The sequence below is a fragment of the Chiroxiphia lanceolata genome, chromosome 3 (genome assembly GCF_009829145.1).
Source record: "Chiroxiphia lanceolata isolate bChiLan1 chromosome 3, bChiLan1.pri, whole genome shotgun sequence".
Classification (NCBI taxonomy): Eukaryota; Metazoa; Chordata; class Aves; order Passeriformes; family Pipridae; genus Chiroxiphia; species Chiroxiphia lanceolata.
This window is the reverse complement of record NC_045639.1, coordinates 53,259,478-53,277,527: the sequence shown is the minus strand read 5'-3', so window position 1 is coordinate 53,277,527 and position 18,050 is coordinate 53,259,478. Positions and strand designations below refer to the sequence as shown.

The 18,050-nt window shown below is 38.8% G+C and overlaps 1 protein-coding gene across 1 annotated transcript in view; it reads right to left on the bottom strand.

Annotated features, from left to right (window-relative positions):
- TIAM2 (TIAM Rac1 associated GEF 2) overlaps positions 1-18,050 on the bottom strand; it is a 168,764-nt gene that overhangs the window by 20,555 nt on the left and 130,159 nt on the right. Inside the window, 1 exon segment of the mRNA XM_032682222.1 lies at positions 11,174-11,277. Within this exon segment, the coding sequence (XP_032538113.1) occupies positions 11,174-11,277 (104 nt within the window).

Below are 18,050 nucleotides of genomic sequence, written 5' to 3'. Positions count from 1 at the left end.
GGATGATTTCTTTACATAATTTTGTTTGTCCTTTGTTTGAACTTTTTAGCCATAATTACATCAATAAAAAGAAATTTAAACTGGGCTCAGTAATAAATTCAGGCTTGAAAGTAAAAGTCCTGATGTGGATATATTTACACAAAACCAATCAAGTCTACAGATAGATTAAGAAAAATGTAACTTTTAATAAAACATTACAGGACATGACCACACTGAGCTGAAGAGATAAAGACTGAGAAGCAATTCATTAATAAAAGGAGAACTACACCCGTGGCATAATAAACACACCAACTCCCTTGTTGCCCCTACCACAGCACTCCTAGAGTGCAAGTTCAGCTATATGAAGCTTCATTTAACACCGCCCTTGCCACCACCTATTGCTCTCTAGTAAACCCTTCTCTTGAATCCAAATGAACCCCCAGGCCTGGTATCTGTATCTTTGGTTATGTGTGCACTGCTTCAGAGGTTTCAAGGATATTCAGATATTCACCTTCATACAAGCAAGGGAATAACACAGCTTTCTCCTTTAATTACTGCAATTAAACTTACATCCATCTCTTTCCAAATCATTAGCACAACTTGACAGCTCAACATTTGCCAAACTCAGTCACTGAGAGGCTGCCTATCAGAGGAAAAACGATTCTGGAGCCCTGAAACATGCTGCTGATAAGGCACACAGAACGCATCACAGCAGTAGGAACCTCTTGTTTAGCTATGCTCTTTCTTTCTCTTGGAAACAGATATTGAGTTCAATGTATGAGATGATTATAACAGAAAACCGAGGAAATGGTCTCAAAGGACTGAGAGAGGTTTTGCCTGCTCCGTAACATTTCATTTTTCATGGGAGGTACAGCCTGGTTTAGAAATCCCAGTTACAGGGACTATTGTGTAGCATGTACAAGGATACTGTTCTTATACACCACTAGTGGTTGCCTTTGCAGTAGTCCACAGACCCTAGAGATCCAAAGAGCAAGTCTGAAGAAAAAAAAAATAAAAATAAGTAGTCTGTGGAAATTAAAGACTTACAGTACTGCATATGGCATTTTAAAATAACACATAGATCATCAGATCTATGTTTATTAAATGTATGACTATACTTTCTGGAAAGTACTATTTCCTCCTTTCCTATCTGCATTAGTTTTGGCACTTTCAAGCTCTGTCTTTGTAACAGATACATGTTAAAACAGAGTTCATCCACTGGGACAGGGAAAAAAAAAAGGCTGCTAAATTTCAGGTCCAAGCCATATCATCGATTTGATGAAAAACAATGACAGGCCTTTTTTATTCCATATTAGGAAGTTATTCTTTCCCCAGATTTGCTAATTAAGCCTGCATTATTAGCTAGCCATATGCCAGCTAAAAGATGTTACCAATTAACAGCTTTTTTAAAATGTGTATTCATTAGAAAAAAGACAATTATGTTTTAGTAATCTTTCCAACTCCTATTGAGGAACTTGGACAAATCAAAAAAGGGAACAACATAAACTAGAATAAACCAAATGAATGAAAGCGTTTTCTTTAGCCTTCGTTCTCTAGAAGCACACAATAAACACTCAAGCCCTTTTCAAAAATCTCTCCTATGTAAAATTTACATGTAAAATTATCCATCACCTTGAAATATTTTTAAGATCACTGGAAAAATGACATAGCCTTGTTGTTTGTTCCTGTGTACTTTCAGTAACACACATTCCCTTTACAGACATCTGGTTTTCATCTTTCCATTTCAGTGGCACCAGGCTTGATAGTTACCATAACAGTAACATCCTCCATAACACAGGTTCCCTCTATTGTCCTGATACGTGTAGGTGTGCTTATCTGCATAAAGTTCATTTCCCATCCTGCTTTTGCCCTTAATGCATGAAGGTAAAAGGCTAATTTTGCTCACATTGAATAAAAGGAAACAGTGGCTTGCCTCTAGGACAACTGAGCACTTTGTAACATCTGGACCACTGGTGACACAGAAGCATAATTTGTATACACAACATATATATGTATACACACATGCACACGTGAGCACACACACATACATCTATAAATATATATGATATGTACATACATACCCTGGATCAGCAGGAGCTCTGCGACATTAGTGGTCCCAAAGCATTATAAGCTCAGGCTTAATACAGCTGGTCTCCAGATCTCTACAGTGATCTAGAGAGACTCTGTTTTTTACTTTATAACTGTGGGTGGATGATTTTTCAGAATATTTTCCTATCATGCTTATTATACTAATAACAGGTTTTAAACGCCTTCAAAATCTATTTTCAAAGCATAATTGACCACAGTGAAGACGCTTCCTTATAAATTCCTGTGCTAAAAGGTATTAGTTAGCATTCCAAATGTTTAAAATGAATTCTTGTTTTATTTCTAATTTTAAGCATCTTAAATATTGTTTGTAACATTCTCACTCAAAGTGTTTCGTGCTGATTGCAAAAACTTTTCTCAAGTGTTGAATTAGAAACTATGGCAACATTATCTTTGCAGTTGCACTCATGTTCACAGTGCAGTTTTGTAGTGTGTAACCTTTGGAGGCAGAGAAGGCAACTAGTATCTGTTCTTGTTAGTAGCCAGCATATCGCATTTCAAATGTTAAAAGATGCAGTAACTCCCCTGTAAAGACAAATATAGATTCTCTGAACTCCACATCAACCTCTCCCTGGTTTTCGCAAGGCTTTGTTTAGCTACTACAAAGGATTCTGCTGTCACAGAAGGAAATAAATACCATGTAAGAGGATGTCTATGTCTGCCCACAGTATGTTAACAAGTAAAGAGGCAACAGGTAATGAAACATGAAAATCTGGTGGAACCTCCCTGTGCATCTGACTTAACTGACCCCTTAGTTTTTTATAATTCTCCTCCCTCTTCTATCCTTTCAGGTATCTTTTTGTTATCTTGGATTTTGCAGGTAGCAGATTTTTTTTCAGTTTTGGCATTTCAGGTCTACTTTTATCATTACATGTTCCTGACAGATCAAAATAGGAATCAAAGCTTCATCAGTGTATGATGGTACCCAGGATGCAGTATTTGTCTGAAATCCTTTATTGAAACCTTCTGCAACTTTAAAGTGACTTTGTGTCCTATGGGTAACTGCTGGACACATCACATACCTCAGCATGCATTAAAAACTGGCTCAAATGCTTTTGCATTACAAGGAAAAAACGCATATGTTACTGTCAGCACTGTAACTGAACAGTATCTTGATTAAATTTAAAAAAACTCTCCAAATATTCTGCAGCTGGCAGAGAGGATACCCAGTTCCCTGTGTGTGTCAGAAGTGTGATTAGGTATCTCTGCCTTTCATTGCAAAGTGAAATGCTGCCATCATATCCTGCACTGCAGGTGACCGGGGCTGCTTTTGGAGGCCCAGGGTGGTGGACTCCCAGGCAGCTTCCTGCCCTTCATCAATGAAGTCACAGGCGTCTCGAGAGCCACTGCTAACCATATCCTGTTGTAATGATTCAGGACTGTTGTCATATGATTCCCTTTTCACCTGCAGGTAAGCCTTATGGATTTTTCCCAGACGACTACAAAGAAAAGCTGCATTATAAGTCATCTCCCACTGGCTTCCTTAATTTGCAAGCATCAACACAACACAATTTCTTTTCCTGATCAAAACCATCTGCATGTTTTACACCAAAAACTGTGTCAGTACTTTTGAGAGGACGTTTCCTTCAGTCAGAGGAAAGACAACAAATACCAGCTCCCTCCTAGACCCCAGTGTCTGAATGTGATAGCACAAAACAGAGCACCACAAGGTCACAGCTCTGCATGCAAGAACTGCACAGTCTCCATTTGGTCTTCTTTCCTGCTGTTCTTGTGCCTCCCTAAGAGTAATTCTGCATGCAGGTCTCCATCTACAGCTTGACCTGATGTCTGGTTACAAGTTCATATTAGATATAGCACCTTCCATACTTTATGGTCATGAAGCTCCTTGACTCTTAGCCAAGACAGGTAACTCCTATATTTGTATTTTGGGCCATCCACAGGGATGCAGAACTGCAGGATTAATGCAACAAAGTGAAAACCAGGACTGGGCAGTAGCACTCACTTGTAGGCTTACAGCAAGTTTTCGTAACCTATAGTCCATCAGTTCTGGTGCTTCTCTGAGTGATAGATTAATATACTGAAACCTAGATTAATTAAAAAATTATTATGGACTTCTAACAGGCTACAGTTTCACTCATATCACTAACCTTCTCAAAAGGCACATGAAGACAGCAGGGGTCTGGCAGCAGCTCCACACTGCTGGACCCAGCAACTCTGGTTTGGCTCACCACAAGCTGGGCTATCTGCAAGGGAAGCACAATAATTAGCAGAGCTCCCCACAGGCTTCTGTCACGCTTTTGATGCAGAACTGTCCCCTCCAGGCACAAATGAATCAAGGAAACCACTGCTGAGAAACTTGCTATTTTCCCATGTTAGCTCTAAGATTCCCTAAATCCATGTCACATCTGGAAGAAAATGACACTTGGATTGCAGAGGCTATACATGATTTGAGAGATACATGTTGTTAATCCTTCTCCAACAAAGAACAGAAAAAATGTTAATTGCAGACTACTCCCCAAGCTTTTGGATCTCATCAGCTGCTAAAGAGAAGTTCTCACGATTAAAATAAAGATCCTCAATGTCCTATGGATGCTGAATTACCTTCAGGGGGGCAGTTCTCCCGCAATTAATGACACGCTGTGCAAGTGGGAACTGCCTGGGCAATGTAAAATAGAGCTAATGAGAAGCTATCATGTTTAACTGGAATTGCCTCCATGCAAGACATAGATTTGGGGCTCTGTTGAGCTTCTGGTCATTTCTGCTGGGCTTTCTTTCAATGTAGCTAAACAGTTGGTGTTTACTTGATTAGTAATAACATTCACTTTCCAAGATTTTTAATTTTTACAATCTGCTTAACAAAATTACTCCATGTACACTTTTTTTTGTTTTGTTTTGTTGGGTTTTTGTTGTTGTTGTTGTTGTTGTTTTTTGTTGGGTTTTTTTGTGGTTTTTTGTTTTGTTTTGTTTTGGGGGTTTTTTTGGTGTTTTTTTTTAGTTTCCCACTGTTTTATTTCAATGCTAATGTTTCTTAAGGGATATTCTGGGGGCAGGGTTCACTAACTGGCTAGCAAGAATGATGCCACTTACACCAAATGGAGAGAAATACAGCTCTGAAATCTAGCAGACACATGTAGACATACATACATAACCACACCATTCCAAATGTAATCAAAGCACAAATTATATTTGTCAGGTTTTATGTTTAATGCACCATATAATTGCAAACCTTCCTTCTAATTCAATATACTTTGTTAAATCTTTAACTTTCTCACTGAAAAGTCATGCTAGCAAACTGGTTAACTTCGGTGGGAAAGAATAAACATTTCTTGACATCTACACACTAAAAGACAATTATCCACTGCTTATATACATGCACTCAGATTGATGATCCCAAACTCATTTCTGAGAGTGAGAGTGTCATCATCAGACCAAAATAAATAAATGAGCCACAACATATATAATATATATTATATATTATAAAATATATATTCAGATAATATATAGGATTACATTTACCAACAGTGCCAGTAAAAGACTGTTGGGTGTGTTTTGAATAAGAATGCCTTGAACTACTCCACAGAACATCTGATACAGTTTACACCATATAATGTTTTCTAGGTAATAAATCAGAGGAATAAATCATTCCTAGCATCCACTTGCATTCCTCTGGAAGATAAAACCATTCAAATCATCCATGAAAACTGAACAATTGTGTAACTTTTCTGTGGGATTGCACTGTATGCATAATAATTACTAACTACTTTCTACCCCTACCATTCCATGACAACTGTCACAGTTGCCCCCTTCCTCTCCCCAAAATCAAACCATTAACAATTCAGCATTTAGACAGACCAGCATTGGGATACACAGTCTTTCATCCAGCTTTGAACCTAGGCCTGAATGTATATTATACCTTAGGAATGTATATTATACCTTAGGACTTTTACCCTTAAATTATTCTATCTGCATAAGTCAATGGATGTAGTGTAATGAAGGAGTTTTGAAATCAGTTTTAGACAGTTTGAAGACAAAATATTAATTTCTTCAACTTATGAAAACCATCTCCCCAGTACTTTGCTATGCTGTATGTACAAGAGGCCAAAATCACAAAATGCATCAAACTCTTTACAATACTTGCTGATTTTCGTTACAGAAATATCTATGTGAAATCAGCTAATAGGTAACAGAGGGATTTCTTTTTAGAAAGAAACCACGACACATGTATTTTGCATCTATTGAAAGCACTGCTTTGGGAAGCTTGTTGAGGTATCTGAATGATGTAGAACTCGGGAGATGGGTTTGCTTTCTGACCCAGTCTCTTGCTCTGGATTCACACCTCTTGGGCACCATCAGACATGCAAGTGAGCTTCTCAATTGCACATATACTTTAGACTGGAAGGGCTTGAAAAAAACCCAAGAGTTACCAAGTCAGGCACATTTGCACATTGGCTCCTTGTCATGAGAAGTGGCACTGCATGCAGGGAGACCAAAAATCCAGATTTCTCACCGTGGTCCAAGGCATGCAGACTTCATGGAAACATGTATTCTCACTGCACTGGCAAATGCTTCTGTCTGGCAAATGCAGGAATGTCCACAATTGGCATCACAATAAACAGAATACACAAGCTTCAAAAGCACTGGAAGGATGATTTGACATAGGAAACTCAAAGATCGAAAAATCAGACTTCCGAACACACAAGCATATGTTTTTTGCTACCTTCTTTTTTTTCCCCTATATCTATCAATACGGACATTTCAAGTAGGGCCATTATATTGACCTGCACCTCATCCCTATGAAAAGCTGAAAGCTTTGATGAAAATCCTCCATCCTGCAGGAGATTCAGATTTGCGTTTGCCAAAGGTGCCATGAACTCTGCTGATCAGACTTGTCATGAATTCCTATTTCCTTACCAGGTGAAGAGAAAGTGAACACAGTTGTAGAACAGAAGAGGAGGGTGATTGAGATAATCTGAATAAGCTCAAGCTAGGGAAAGGTGTTCAGGAATTTTAACCATAACTTCTGTTAATTGCATTAAGAATGTATTCCCAAGGGGAAAAAAAAGTTCACTTTTTGTCTCTGCAGTGTATAGAGTTTTGTATTATTTTTTTTAAGAGATGTTACGGATAGACTTGTTTTCATACACCACATTGGTGTATGATCAATAATCCATTCTGGAAGTAAAGTGACTATTTTAGGAGGCAACAGCAAAGGCAATTTCCCTAAGTTTCTATACTCAGCTTATTCCTGGGATCAATTTTACTTCATCGTTTGAAAGAAATATAGCACCACTTCAAAAGCATTGCAAAATCAAACTAGTTGGCCATTCTTTAGAAAGCAAATTATTGTTAACATTCAAGGTTTCTCACCACAGTTGCTTCCACTTACACATCTGCAATGTTAATTTTTGAAGATGCTACCATAAAACCATTCCGCATTCACTGATTATTTTTATCACGATTACAAAGCATCAGACTAGCTAATTTTACTGAGTTTCTTGAGTTTCTTAAAGACCTCTAAGATGTAGCTGGTAGTATAATGAAGTTATGTGAAATATTTGCAGAGCATACTTTAAGGTTGTTTCTTATGACCGTTTTTTCATATGACCTGTAAAATATTTAAAGTGAAAATACATCTACCCCTTCTCACACATGCATTTATGAAGTTGTTTCTTTCTGTCTGTAGATATTTAATATGTTTTCAGAAATACCTATGTCTGGTGATATTCAAAAGATTCAGGACAACTGGAAGTCAGATCACAGCATTCGTTCAAGAGACCTTAGAATAATAACTACTTATATAGTAAAATTTCACATTTTAGCTATGTTTATCTTTCATAAAAGAGCATTTTTAATATACTGAAAATAAAACGTAAACATAAGTAAGTTAGTAACAGACTATTAAACTTCATCTTAAAATAAACTGTGGGCTGGAGAAAACATTTCTAGCCAATACAGTTTGCAATTAGAAATCATGAGCAGCTAAAGGGAAAGTTGCATTTTTCATTTATTCGACTTTGTGCTACTTTGATGTACAGAGCGTTTGATTCTTGGCAACTGTCAACATACCAGGATTTAACTGAGCACTAGGAGAACAGACAATTAGTTCTCAAAATGATTAAACACCACTAAATTTAATTACACTGACAGGCATACTCAATTCTCAATTTTCTGAGGTCACCTATTCTTCTGTCAACAATACGCCTACATACTGAAGAACAATAGCAAGGATGAGATGCTGCTGCCACAGAAACAATATTTTAACACAGTTTGAAAATGTACTGCAATAGAATGTGTTAGAGTTATAATATCTATCTTTGTTAAATAAAATAGAAAATAAGGTTAAAGGTATTAAAGTATAAATGGGGTCCCAGAGAATACAGAGCTGTCAGAACTAATGAGCTGGAAGGGATGGTTATCAATGTCCATGTGTTTTTAAAAATATTTATAACTTAAGGAACAGCTTCTATTTCTGGAATGATATGATCCTCTCTTGCCCTCTAATTAACTTAGCTCTCAGATGAAAGACAAACATATAGCTATCCTAAACACATTTATTTCTCAGACTACAAAAAATGATCAATGAATGAATGACTGAACGGATGCATGTTTGAATGTAGTACACATGCAGCAAAACATTTATTTCTTCGAGATTACAAGGCACTTCTGAAATGCCTTATTGTACTTTCAGTGAAGATAATGCCTAACCTTAGCTTGATATGAGATGAAGAAAATAGTGAAAAACAATGGAACAAAAATGCTCGAAATGAGAAACATGAAATCTAGAAATCAGACATGCAACCATTAAATCCAAATCTTTAAGACTATTTTTTTATTTACTTACATGTTATAGGACAAAAATCAACCAAACTTCAAAGGAGCCTGCCCCTCAGAGCCAAAAAATTACATCTACAGTTGCTGTCAACTGGAAAGTGAGCATCTCTAGCTGTGTCTCTCTGAAATAATCCCAAACTGCCTGTTGTTCCAGGCTGTGCTCAGAACCGTCTCCTCCACAGAGCTGTGCTTACAGATCTCCTCTCCCCCACACTTCTGTAACGTCGCCTACTTGCCTACTGCTGAGGTGTCTGCACTACTGTTGTCCTGCAGGAGTGGGAGGTCAAGTCAGCATATGCAGGAAACAGAAGGCAAAAGAAAAAAAACCCAGAAACCCAAATCCAGATGCTATGCTTTTTGAGGCTGCACAATTTCCTCAAACTAGCTTTTTAGCAATAGCTACTGTGCATCTGGTGAGCAGTCCCAAATCACAGCTATGAAAACAGAAATAATTTTAATTCCTTTTACACACAATCACAAAAGCACATACAAAATAAGCTACCTAAACTTACTGTTAGGTTTGGGGTTTTTTTAATTCTACATCTATTGGAGAAATGAAAAGGGTCAGACAAAAAGCTCTGACAGTAATAGGCACCCTCCAACAGAAAGACAGCAATCAATTACAAACCATTTGCAGAAATTGTAGAGCTGTCACAGACTCCTTTACAGCTGCAGTCGAAGTCAGACTGCCTCTGATTGCCAGGCTGTTTTCCCCCCTTGTACCTACAAAACTAGGACAGCCTCAGGTAATTTTTAGAATGACACTAGCAGACCCACATGTCAACCCAAGAAGTGAACTGCGATACAGCATGGGCAGTTATTTCAGCAAATCATGCAAAAGCATAATAACTGCTGGATGTTGACAGATTTGATGCTGGAGAGAGAATAGGGAATAGACTGTTTTCCCCTCTTTTTTTGACCTTTAATTGCAGCATGTAATTCAAAGCATTGAAGCAAATTTAGCGCATTCAGAGCAACAACTAGTGTACGTAAATTGTTCTCTGTGTATTTAAGTCCTCCTCAACTCTCTCTCATTTTCTGGCATCTGGTGTATTTGACACAGACGATCAGGATTGCCTTTGTTCTTCTGCTAAAGAAAAGCTGATGCCCCAGAATCTACTCCCCTCCAACAGGATAGGTCAGCCATATATTCCACGCAGTGCATGGGGGGCAGTTTATTCTTGTGTGGTTGCAAAGGCTTTTGGGAAGCATAAGCAATGTGTTATACAGGATATAGATCATCTCTGTGGGAATCCCCTTGTGCAGCAGAGATGGGCTGAAGACCCACAATCACCAGGCTTCTCCTTATTTTCTAGAGAAATGGCATAAAGTCACCTATGTTGGACTGAAGTAGGTTACAAAGTAATTCAAAAAGTAGAGAGAATAGCTCCTCTCAGTATGTATGGTTAGAGGCACAATATATGTTCCCTGTTCCAGTCTTAGGAGTTTTTACATTCTGCCTCATCTCCACCAATTTTTCATACAACCAGTATGTTGTATGAGACAGTAATATATTCCAGAACGATAAAAACTCTAACTCCATTCCTGTTATGCAAGAGTGTAACACAAGTGTTATCACAAATTTGCTTGGAGATACAATCAACTCATCAAAAGAATTTAAAAAAACCCATTTCTGTTGTCAGAATGCCAGTGCCTGGTAAAATCACATCCATGAAAAATTGCTCTTCCTAGTCCAGTGCATTTGAAGGTGGACACTAACTTGGTGCTTTCCTGCCTCAACCTCCAAAGTCCTGACAGAGAGAAGGTCTGAGCATCCATTACTCCAGCTGAAGTCAAACAGTAACTGCAGACACACAAAGGTTCTCCAAATTAGAATGTGGGAATCACTCGCTCTCAAACGCTGCAGTCCAGTTTAAAATTACTGACATTAAATGAGTATTGCTGCAGTCAATACAATCTTAACAGCAAGCCCTGGAATTATCAGCAAAAAGAAAACACAAACCCAACTGAATCAATTAGAAAGCTGTAACAGCTTTAGTGTTCTCTGCAGAAACAGGGTTCAAGGAACACAGAAAGATAAATCTGATAATTCTCTACCTGTTTGCCATTTTCCCCTGTCAAACTGCTCTTGGAGATGCAGCAGCTGTGCTGTATCTTGCTGACTTGTCAGGGTGACCTCAAGATAATAAAACACTAAGTACAGTTAATACACATACAAAATTTTCCAAATTAGTGGAAAGAATTAACCCTAATTCTTTCCAACAAAATGCAGAGCATTAACACTACAACACTATCTTTTTCTTCATAAGGATTGTTATGTCCAACATGTTCTTACCCTGAAAGGTGGATCAGTCTTCTCCCTGTGTGGCACTTGGTCCAGAGTGCCATCAGTACTGCTCCTTTTCAAACTGGATGTGACATCAGGTACATTACTAAAATCTGCATTCGAAAGAAAACAAATAAAGTTAGAGGGTTACAGGACAGGAACAGGACAAGTATTTGCTCTTACCTGCAAATATTTTCAGCGTCTAGCAGAATCACAATAGGGGAAGAGAATCACTGAATCAATAAGGTTGGAAAAGACCTCTGAGACCATCAAATTCAACCTATGACCTAACACTACCATGTCAACTAGACCATGGCAATAAATGCCACACCCAGAAGGAACACAAATTTGCAGAAGAGGTCAAAGCAAGGAGCAACTATGCTGGAAACTGCTTTCCAAACAGCAGCTGGACAACTGAGACTGCTTGAAGCGATGTGCGTATCTGATCTACCAAAGTAAACCTAACAGCTAAAAGCTGCTTTGAAGGAGCACTATCCATAATCAACACAGTCTGTGCTGAGAGAACCAGTGAAGATAATTAAATGCACTCCTTGGATGAGCACACAGTTCTCCTTGGATGAGCACACCATTGTTTGAGACAACACAACTTAGTCCTGAATCCCTTAAAGCTTTAAGAAGAAAAGATAATTTTGCCCTGGAACAAAGACCACAATTCATAATACTTCCTCTTGCCAATAGTTTAGCAACTTTACTAAGTTTGGAGTCCATCTACATAGCAGTTGGCACAATGTAAAAGCCAGAGGCAGCACTGCCCAGCTCTACTTACAAACTGTACCTTTCAATTACATTTATGTGTAAACTGAAAATCTATCCAACAATGGTGAAAATTCATATAAAAATGATGTTCTTTCTCTTTATGTTTCCTCAATTGGCTGCTTAAAAGCTGAAGAGATCTTTACATGGCAATTCTAATTAAAATTCTTAGAAGTGGAAATTTTTTTCTGCGGTACTCTCAATCCATGTAGTTGAAAATCATAAAGGAGCCACCAAAAAGAAAAAAAAAGAAAAAAAATTTTAAGCACCCTAAGATGATAAAATAGCAATAAAATAAAGGGGGTTTAGAATTTGCTGTTTTGTTTCCTGGCCCTTAAGCCTCTAGAGTATATGTCACACCACATTACCACATTTTCAAACTCTTTCTCAACAGCTACAAATGCTGGAGATTTATTTTTAAGTGAAAGTTGAGATTCTCATTTAATTACTGACACCAGCAACTGGGATGGTAATTAAAACAAATACCACCCATCTTGCAGTAAAATCATGACAGTTAGCAATAAAGAAATTGTGAAGGACAACAATCTATCTGCCTGGGTGTTGCTGCTGTCCTGTCCATGCAGAGTAGGACCAGCTCTCTCGGCAAGAATTGACCAACATGGACTGAAGAAGGCAGGGAAATGGAAATTTCAGGCCCAAAAGAGCAGCTTACAGCCCATGAAGAGACTTTCTGGGAAGAAAAAACATGGTAGACAGACTCCAAATGAAAGTCAGGGAAAGATATGCAAATAACTCAGCATGATGTCATTCTGATACTTTGTTTTTCCATATGTTATTAAGGTGCCCAGGTCAAGCTCAATATCAAGACCGACACTTTCCACACAGATGCCAAAGACTTGACTACTCTCTCATTTCCCTATCTTTGCAGAACCAATGCCTCATGGCTTTTCTTCCCTCAAACTCTTTTTCTGAGGGAATTCTTTTATCTTTTCCTCCTGGAGTCATGTGTGGCTCCTGATATTTCAGAGCCTATATAACATGCAATACCTCAAGAGTTACCACTTATGCAGAAAAAATACATTTTACACAACCCCACCAAACAACCATCCATTGTCTTTAAAACCTTAACATAGAGTCTGCCTTGTCTGTTCATTTTTTATGCTTTTACTTCTCTTCCTTCACCAAGTCTGAATAATTTTCTCCTTCCCTCTGGACTTTTAAAGTAATTTTGAGTCTCTCTTCCGTATATGAGTACACATGAATGCCTACTGACCTCCACCACTGTCATTCCTGGTTATACAAAAGGTAAGCCAACCCCTAAAACTTAAAGTGACTTTTAAGTAACATTTTCTTCAGGATAAGATGATGCAAAGGATATTTTTTCCTATTGTTTCCCAGTTGTGCTCTTTTTACTTGGTTTCTGGGTTTTAATGCCCTTCTCTCCCATACCTCCAAGCAACATGCACCTGAGATAGATTTTAGTGTAGCATAAAGGATCTAAAGTTTGATCTCAGGTAGCTAGCTAATAAGAAAAAAACCCTATGTCCTTTCCCCGATTTTACAATGACCATTAAACACATTTGTCCTTTACAAAGTAGTAAAACTAACATACACGAGCAATCAGGAGAAAGCATAAATGTGGGAAGAGTAAAATAGGGTAAAATGATCATCAGACAACATAAACAGAAGAAATCAGGATAAAACACTGAAAGTAGGCAAACAGAATTTTGTATTGCTTTGTCCAGATGACCCGTCTTTTCCTCCCCTCACCCTCATCTTCGTTTTTGCTTTGTAATCTACAGGACTGGCAGATATAGGTCTATATAGTCTTGCCCATTTTTATAGCATTTGCGGTTGGCAGAGTGAGTTACTGATGGGGAACCAACAGTAAATGTTATTTAAAATGGCAAAAGCTAAAAAAGTTACACGGAAAGGATCCAAAGTGAAAAAACATCCTGCTGCACATTGTATGCAGAACTAACAGGGGGAGGGAAGGAAGGAAGGAAGGATGTATGGCTTGTTCAGTTTAGCATCCATATCCTGTCTCTTCTTCCTTCTTTTGCAGTGGAAGGAGACTTCATTTGGATCTGCTCCTACAAACCACTCCCAAAGAGCACAGAAGCATCATCATAGCTGCATAACTAAAAAAAAAAAAATCAAGAGGGAAATACTAAAATATTAGTATTACCTTAGAGAATGAGTAATTTCAAATGCAAAGCCTAAGGACATAATCACAGCAACAAGTTTAATATTTAAATTCTTTCTACTTCTAGTACTAAGTGGAAGGGAGTAAGAAAGCCAACCCCTACAAAATGTATTGTCTTTAAACATTCAAATTTGGATTTAACTCTACAATGGAATTCATACTATCAAAGATGTTCACCAATAGTAATATGAAACTGTTATCTTAGAGGCTGGGTAACCAGTATTCTTTCAGGTAAAACTGGCAACAAAACTGTGGAGAATATCCACAGAATTAAGAAAAATGTTATCATGCAAGCACAAATTTGTTCCACTATGTAACATTCTGGATCTTTGCTGGGAATGAGCACACAAAAGTATACAAGGAGATACATATTCCTAAAAATCATCCAAATTCAAGGTCAAATCAGCACTTCCTGGCTTTTTTAAATTATTATTATTTTATTATTATTATTATTATTATTATTATTATTTAAAAAAGCACCACAGACTATCTTTGATGTCACAACAGCAAATGCTATAAAAATGGGCAAAATCACATGTCTGTCTACTTATAGCAACCATGGACTACTTTGCTGGAAACACTGCTTGAGAAGCTTTCCAGTATAATAAATGGTGAGTATATTGTGACTAAATCTGCCCATGCAAGCTCCATTACAATAGTACATTTGATTTATTCTACTGACTACTTGTGATAAACCTGCCTGGAAGAAAAATGGGACTGATAATGATGAGTTAAACAAAACATGGTTTAAATTTTTAAACATTTTTTTTCTCTGCTGCAGTACACCTCTGTCCCATTTACACACACACACACATTCATGTTTGGTGAATTAAAATGTCTACCACTTCCATCTGGGATACAGGAACCTCTTAGGCAGATTCTTTCTTCTGTCTAGCAAATAGGAGTGTCTCCAGATGCTAAAATACCAAGTCAGGTTTGACTCTGGCTGGACACCAGTGCTCACCAAAGCTGCTCTATTACCTCCTTCTTCATCTGGGTAGGGGAAAGAAATATAATGAAAGGCTCCTGGGTTGAGATAAGGACAGGGAGAGATCACTCAGCAGCCATGGGTAAACAGATTTGACTTGGGAAAATTACTTTAATGTATTATCAAATGGAGTAGGATAATGAGAAATAAAACCAGTCCTTAAATACACCTTCTCCCCATCCCTCCCTTCTTCCCAGGCTTAACTTTACTACCAGTTTTCTGTCCCTCCCCATCCTGAGCAGCATGGGGAACAGGGAATGGGGCTTGTGGTCAGTTCATCACACATTGTCATTTTGCCACTTCTTTCTCCTCATGGGAAGGACTCCACACTCTTCCCATGCTCCAATGTTGGGTCATCCCATGGGAGACGGTCCTCCATGAACTCTCTGGCATGACCCCTTCCCACAGGCTGCAGTTCTTCACAAACTGCTCCAGCATGGGTCCCTCCCATAGCACGCGGTCCTTCAGGAACAAACTGCTCCAGGGTGGGTCCCCCATGAGGTCACAAGTGCTGCCAGCAAACCTGCTCCATGTGGGTTTTCCATGGGGTCACAGTCTCCTTCAGGCATCTACCTGCTCTGGCATGGAGTCCTCCCCACAGGCTGCAGGTGGATCTCTGCTCCACCTTGGACCTCCATGGGTTTGCAGGGGAACAACCTGCCTCACTATGGGCTGCAGGGTCTGCTTTGACACCTGGAGCACTTTCTTTCCCTTCCTTCTTCACTGACCTTGCTGTCTGCAGAGTTGTTTCTCTTGCACATTCTCCCTCCTCTGTCCAGCCACAATCATGCTAGATTTTTTCCCCTTCTTAAATCTGTTAACCCAGAGGAGCTACTGTTGCTGATGGGCTCAGCCTTGGCCAGTGTTGTCCCATACTGGAGCCAGCTGGCATTGGCTCCATTAGACACAGGGGAAGCTTCTAGAAGTTTCTCAGAGAAGCCATCTCTGTAGTCCCCTGCTACCAGAAACCTGCCACACAAACACAAAACAATCCACTTGTTCAAAACAAGAAGAGTAGCAACAACCTCAGACAAACACTAGAATCCCTAGAAAAGCAGAGGAGGAAAAAGTCGTTATGTGAAAAGCTTAACTACATTGCATGAAATGCATACTAAACTTTTTCTTGGTTTCTAGCAATGAACCACCAAGTACTAAGAACCTGCTCAGCACCTTTAGCTACCAAGAGTATCACCAAAGAATGCTATTACTCCTGTAATGCTGTGTCTTGCTGGCAGGCAGGTAAGTTACAATCATTCAAGACAAGTTATAATGTAACAACTAAAAACTGAAAGAAAGAATACTTCCTAAGTCATGCTCCTCGCTGCTCATCACTCAACTAAAAGTAGGCAGAGAGCACCCAGATGGGACAGTCGGTTAGAAATATCCAAGAGCTCTGTACGCCTAAGGGAATGTATCTTTCCATGTTGATGCAGTGATACACGTACAAGCGGTGAATATGGAAGCTTTTCATGTGTTTGTGAGCAGTAAGGTACAATGGAAATGCATCCTCTAGCAGATGTGTGAGACAATAATAATCTGTGCTGCAATCCCAGCCAAGAAACCAAAGGAAATCAAGCAGAAAACATCAACATGGACCATCCGGCAATTCACTTACCATAAAGAAGCCATCAACAAATGCAAATGTCACTTATCTCTCTTTTCTGTTTAACTAATGAAGAAGCCTTAAATACTTTCTAGTTAGCAATGTTCTTACTAGTTTAGCTGCTCACTGCAAAGGCAGATTCATCATGAGGAGAGAGTAGGAACCAAGGATCCTGTTTCTTTTATAATTCTTTTTTCATAATGCATCAGAATTTGCTCTGTTTCAGATTTCTCTCACCGATTTAAAAAATGACAAATAACCATCACAAGCATGTCAAGTGTTATCAAATGTCAAGCACCGAGTAGGTAGTGTAACCACTCCTTTATCAAACGATGGCAAGAGGGTGTGTTTCCACTTGCCACTCTAATGACAGTGATAACTTGAATCAAATATTCCTTCTACCTCTTACAGGAGAAGACAACACAGAAAAATTAAATGTACTCAGTCCAAGAAAAACTAAGATCACTGCAGGGCATCATTTTCACAGAATATGCTGGGTTGGAAGGGACCCACAAGGATAATTGAGTCCAACTCCTGGCCCTGCACAGGACCATCCCCAAGAGTCACACCATGTGCATAGAGTATCATCCAAACGCTTCTTGAACTCTGTCAGGCTTGGTGCTGTGACCATCTCCCTGGGGAGCCTGTTCCAGCACCCAACCACCCTCTGGGTGAAGAACCTTTTTCTAATATCCAACCTAAACCTCCCCTGACACAGCTTCAGGCCATTCCCTTGGGTGTTGCAGTTCTGTGCATGACTTGATAACTATACTCAGTGGTAGGAGAGAGAGGGAGAGATAGATGAAGTCACATGTTTTGTCAGATTCAAGTGAGGAAACTGCACCTAGGTGTGTCTCAGCTAAAGTAAGATGATTGATTAACAGCTAATAGTGGTGAGTCATTCCTGGTATTCCTGACTTCACCTGCTCCACTTAATCACATAATCAAACATTCACTACAACAAACAGATTCAGACTCCAAGGGTCACGGTAAAGCTCATCCCATAGGACTTGGCTGAACCAGGCTGAAATCTGTCTGTAATCAACGGGAGTGAGTAAGGCAGGACAGCAATTAATGACTAAAAAATGTCCATGCCTGAGGTGGGTGCAAGCCAATTTGCACTCATGCAGCTCAGCAGAGAACTAAACTTTCTTTAGCTCTCAACATATAAAACTTGGCATATAAAATTCAAACTCAAGAACATGGATTTTAATAAATTATTCAACTGATGATGGGGAAAAGAGGATGAGGTTATACAGATATGTTTAAAGAAGGAATGAGAATGTCAGGGCAATCTAACGTTGGAAACTACAGATCTATAACCCATGTAGTAAATGAAAGCTTTCACAATCAA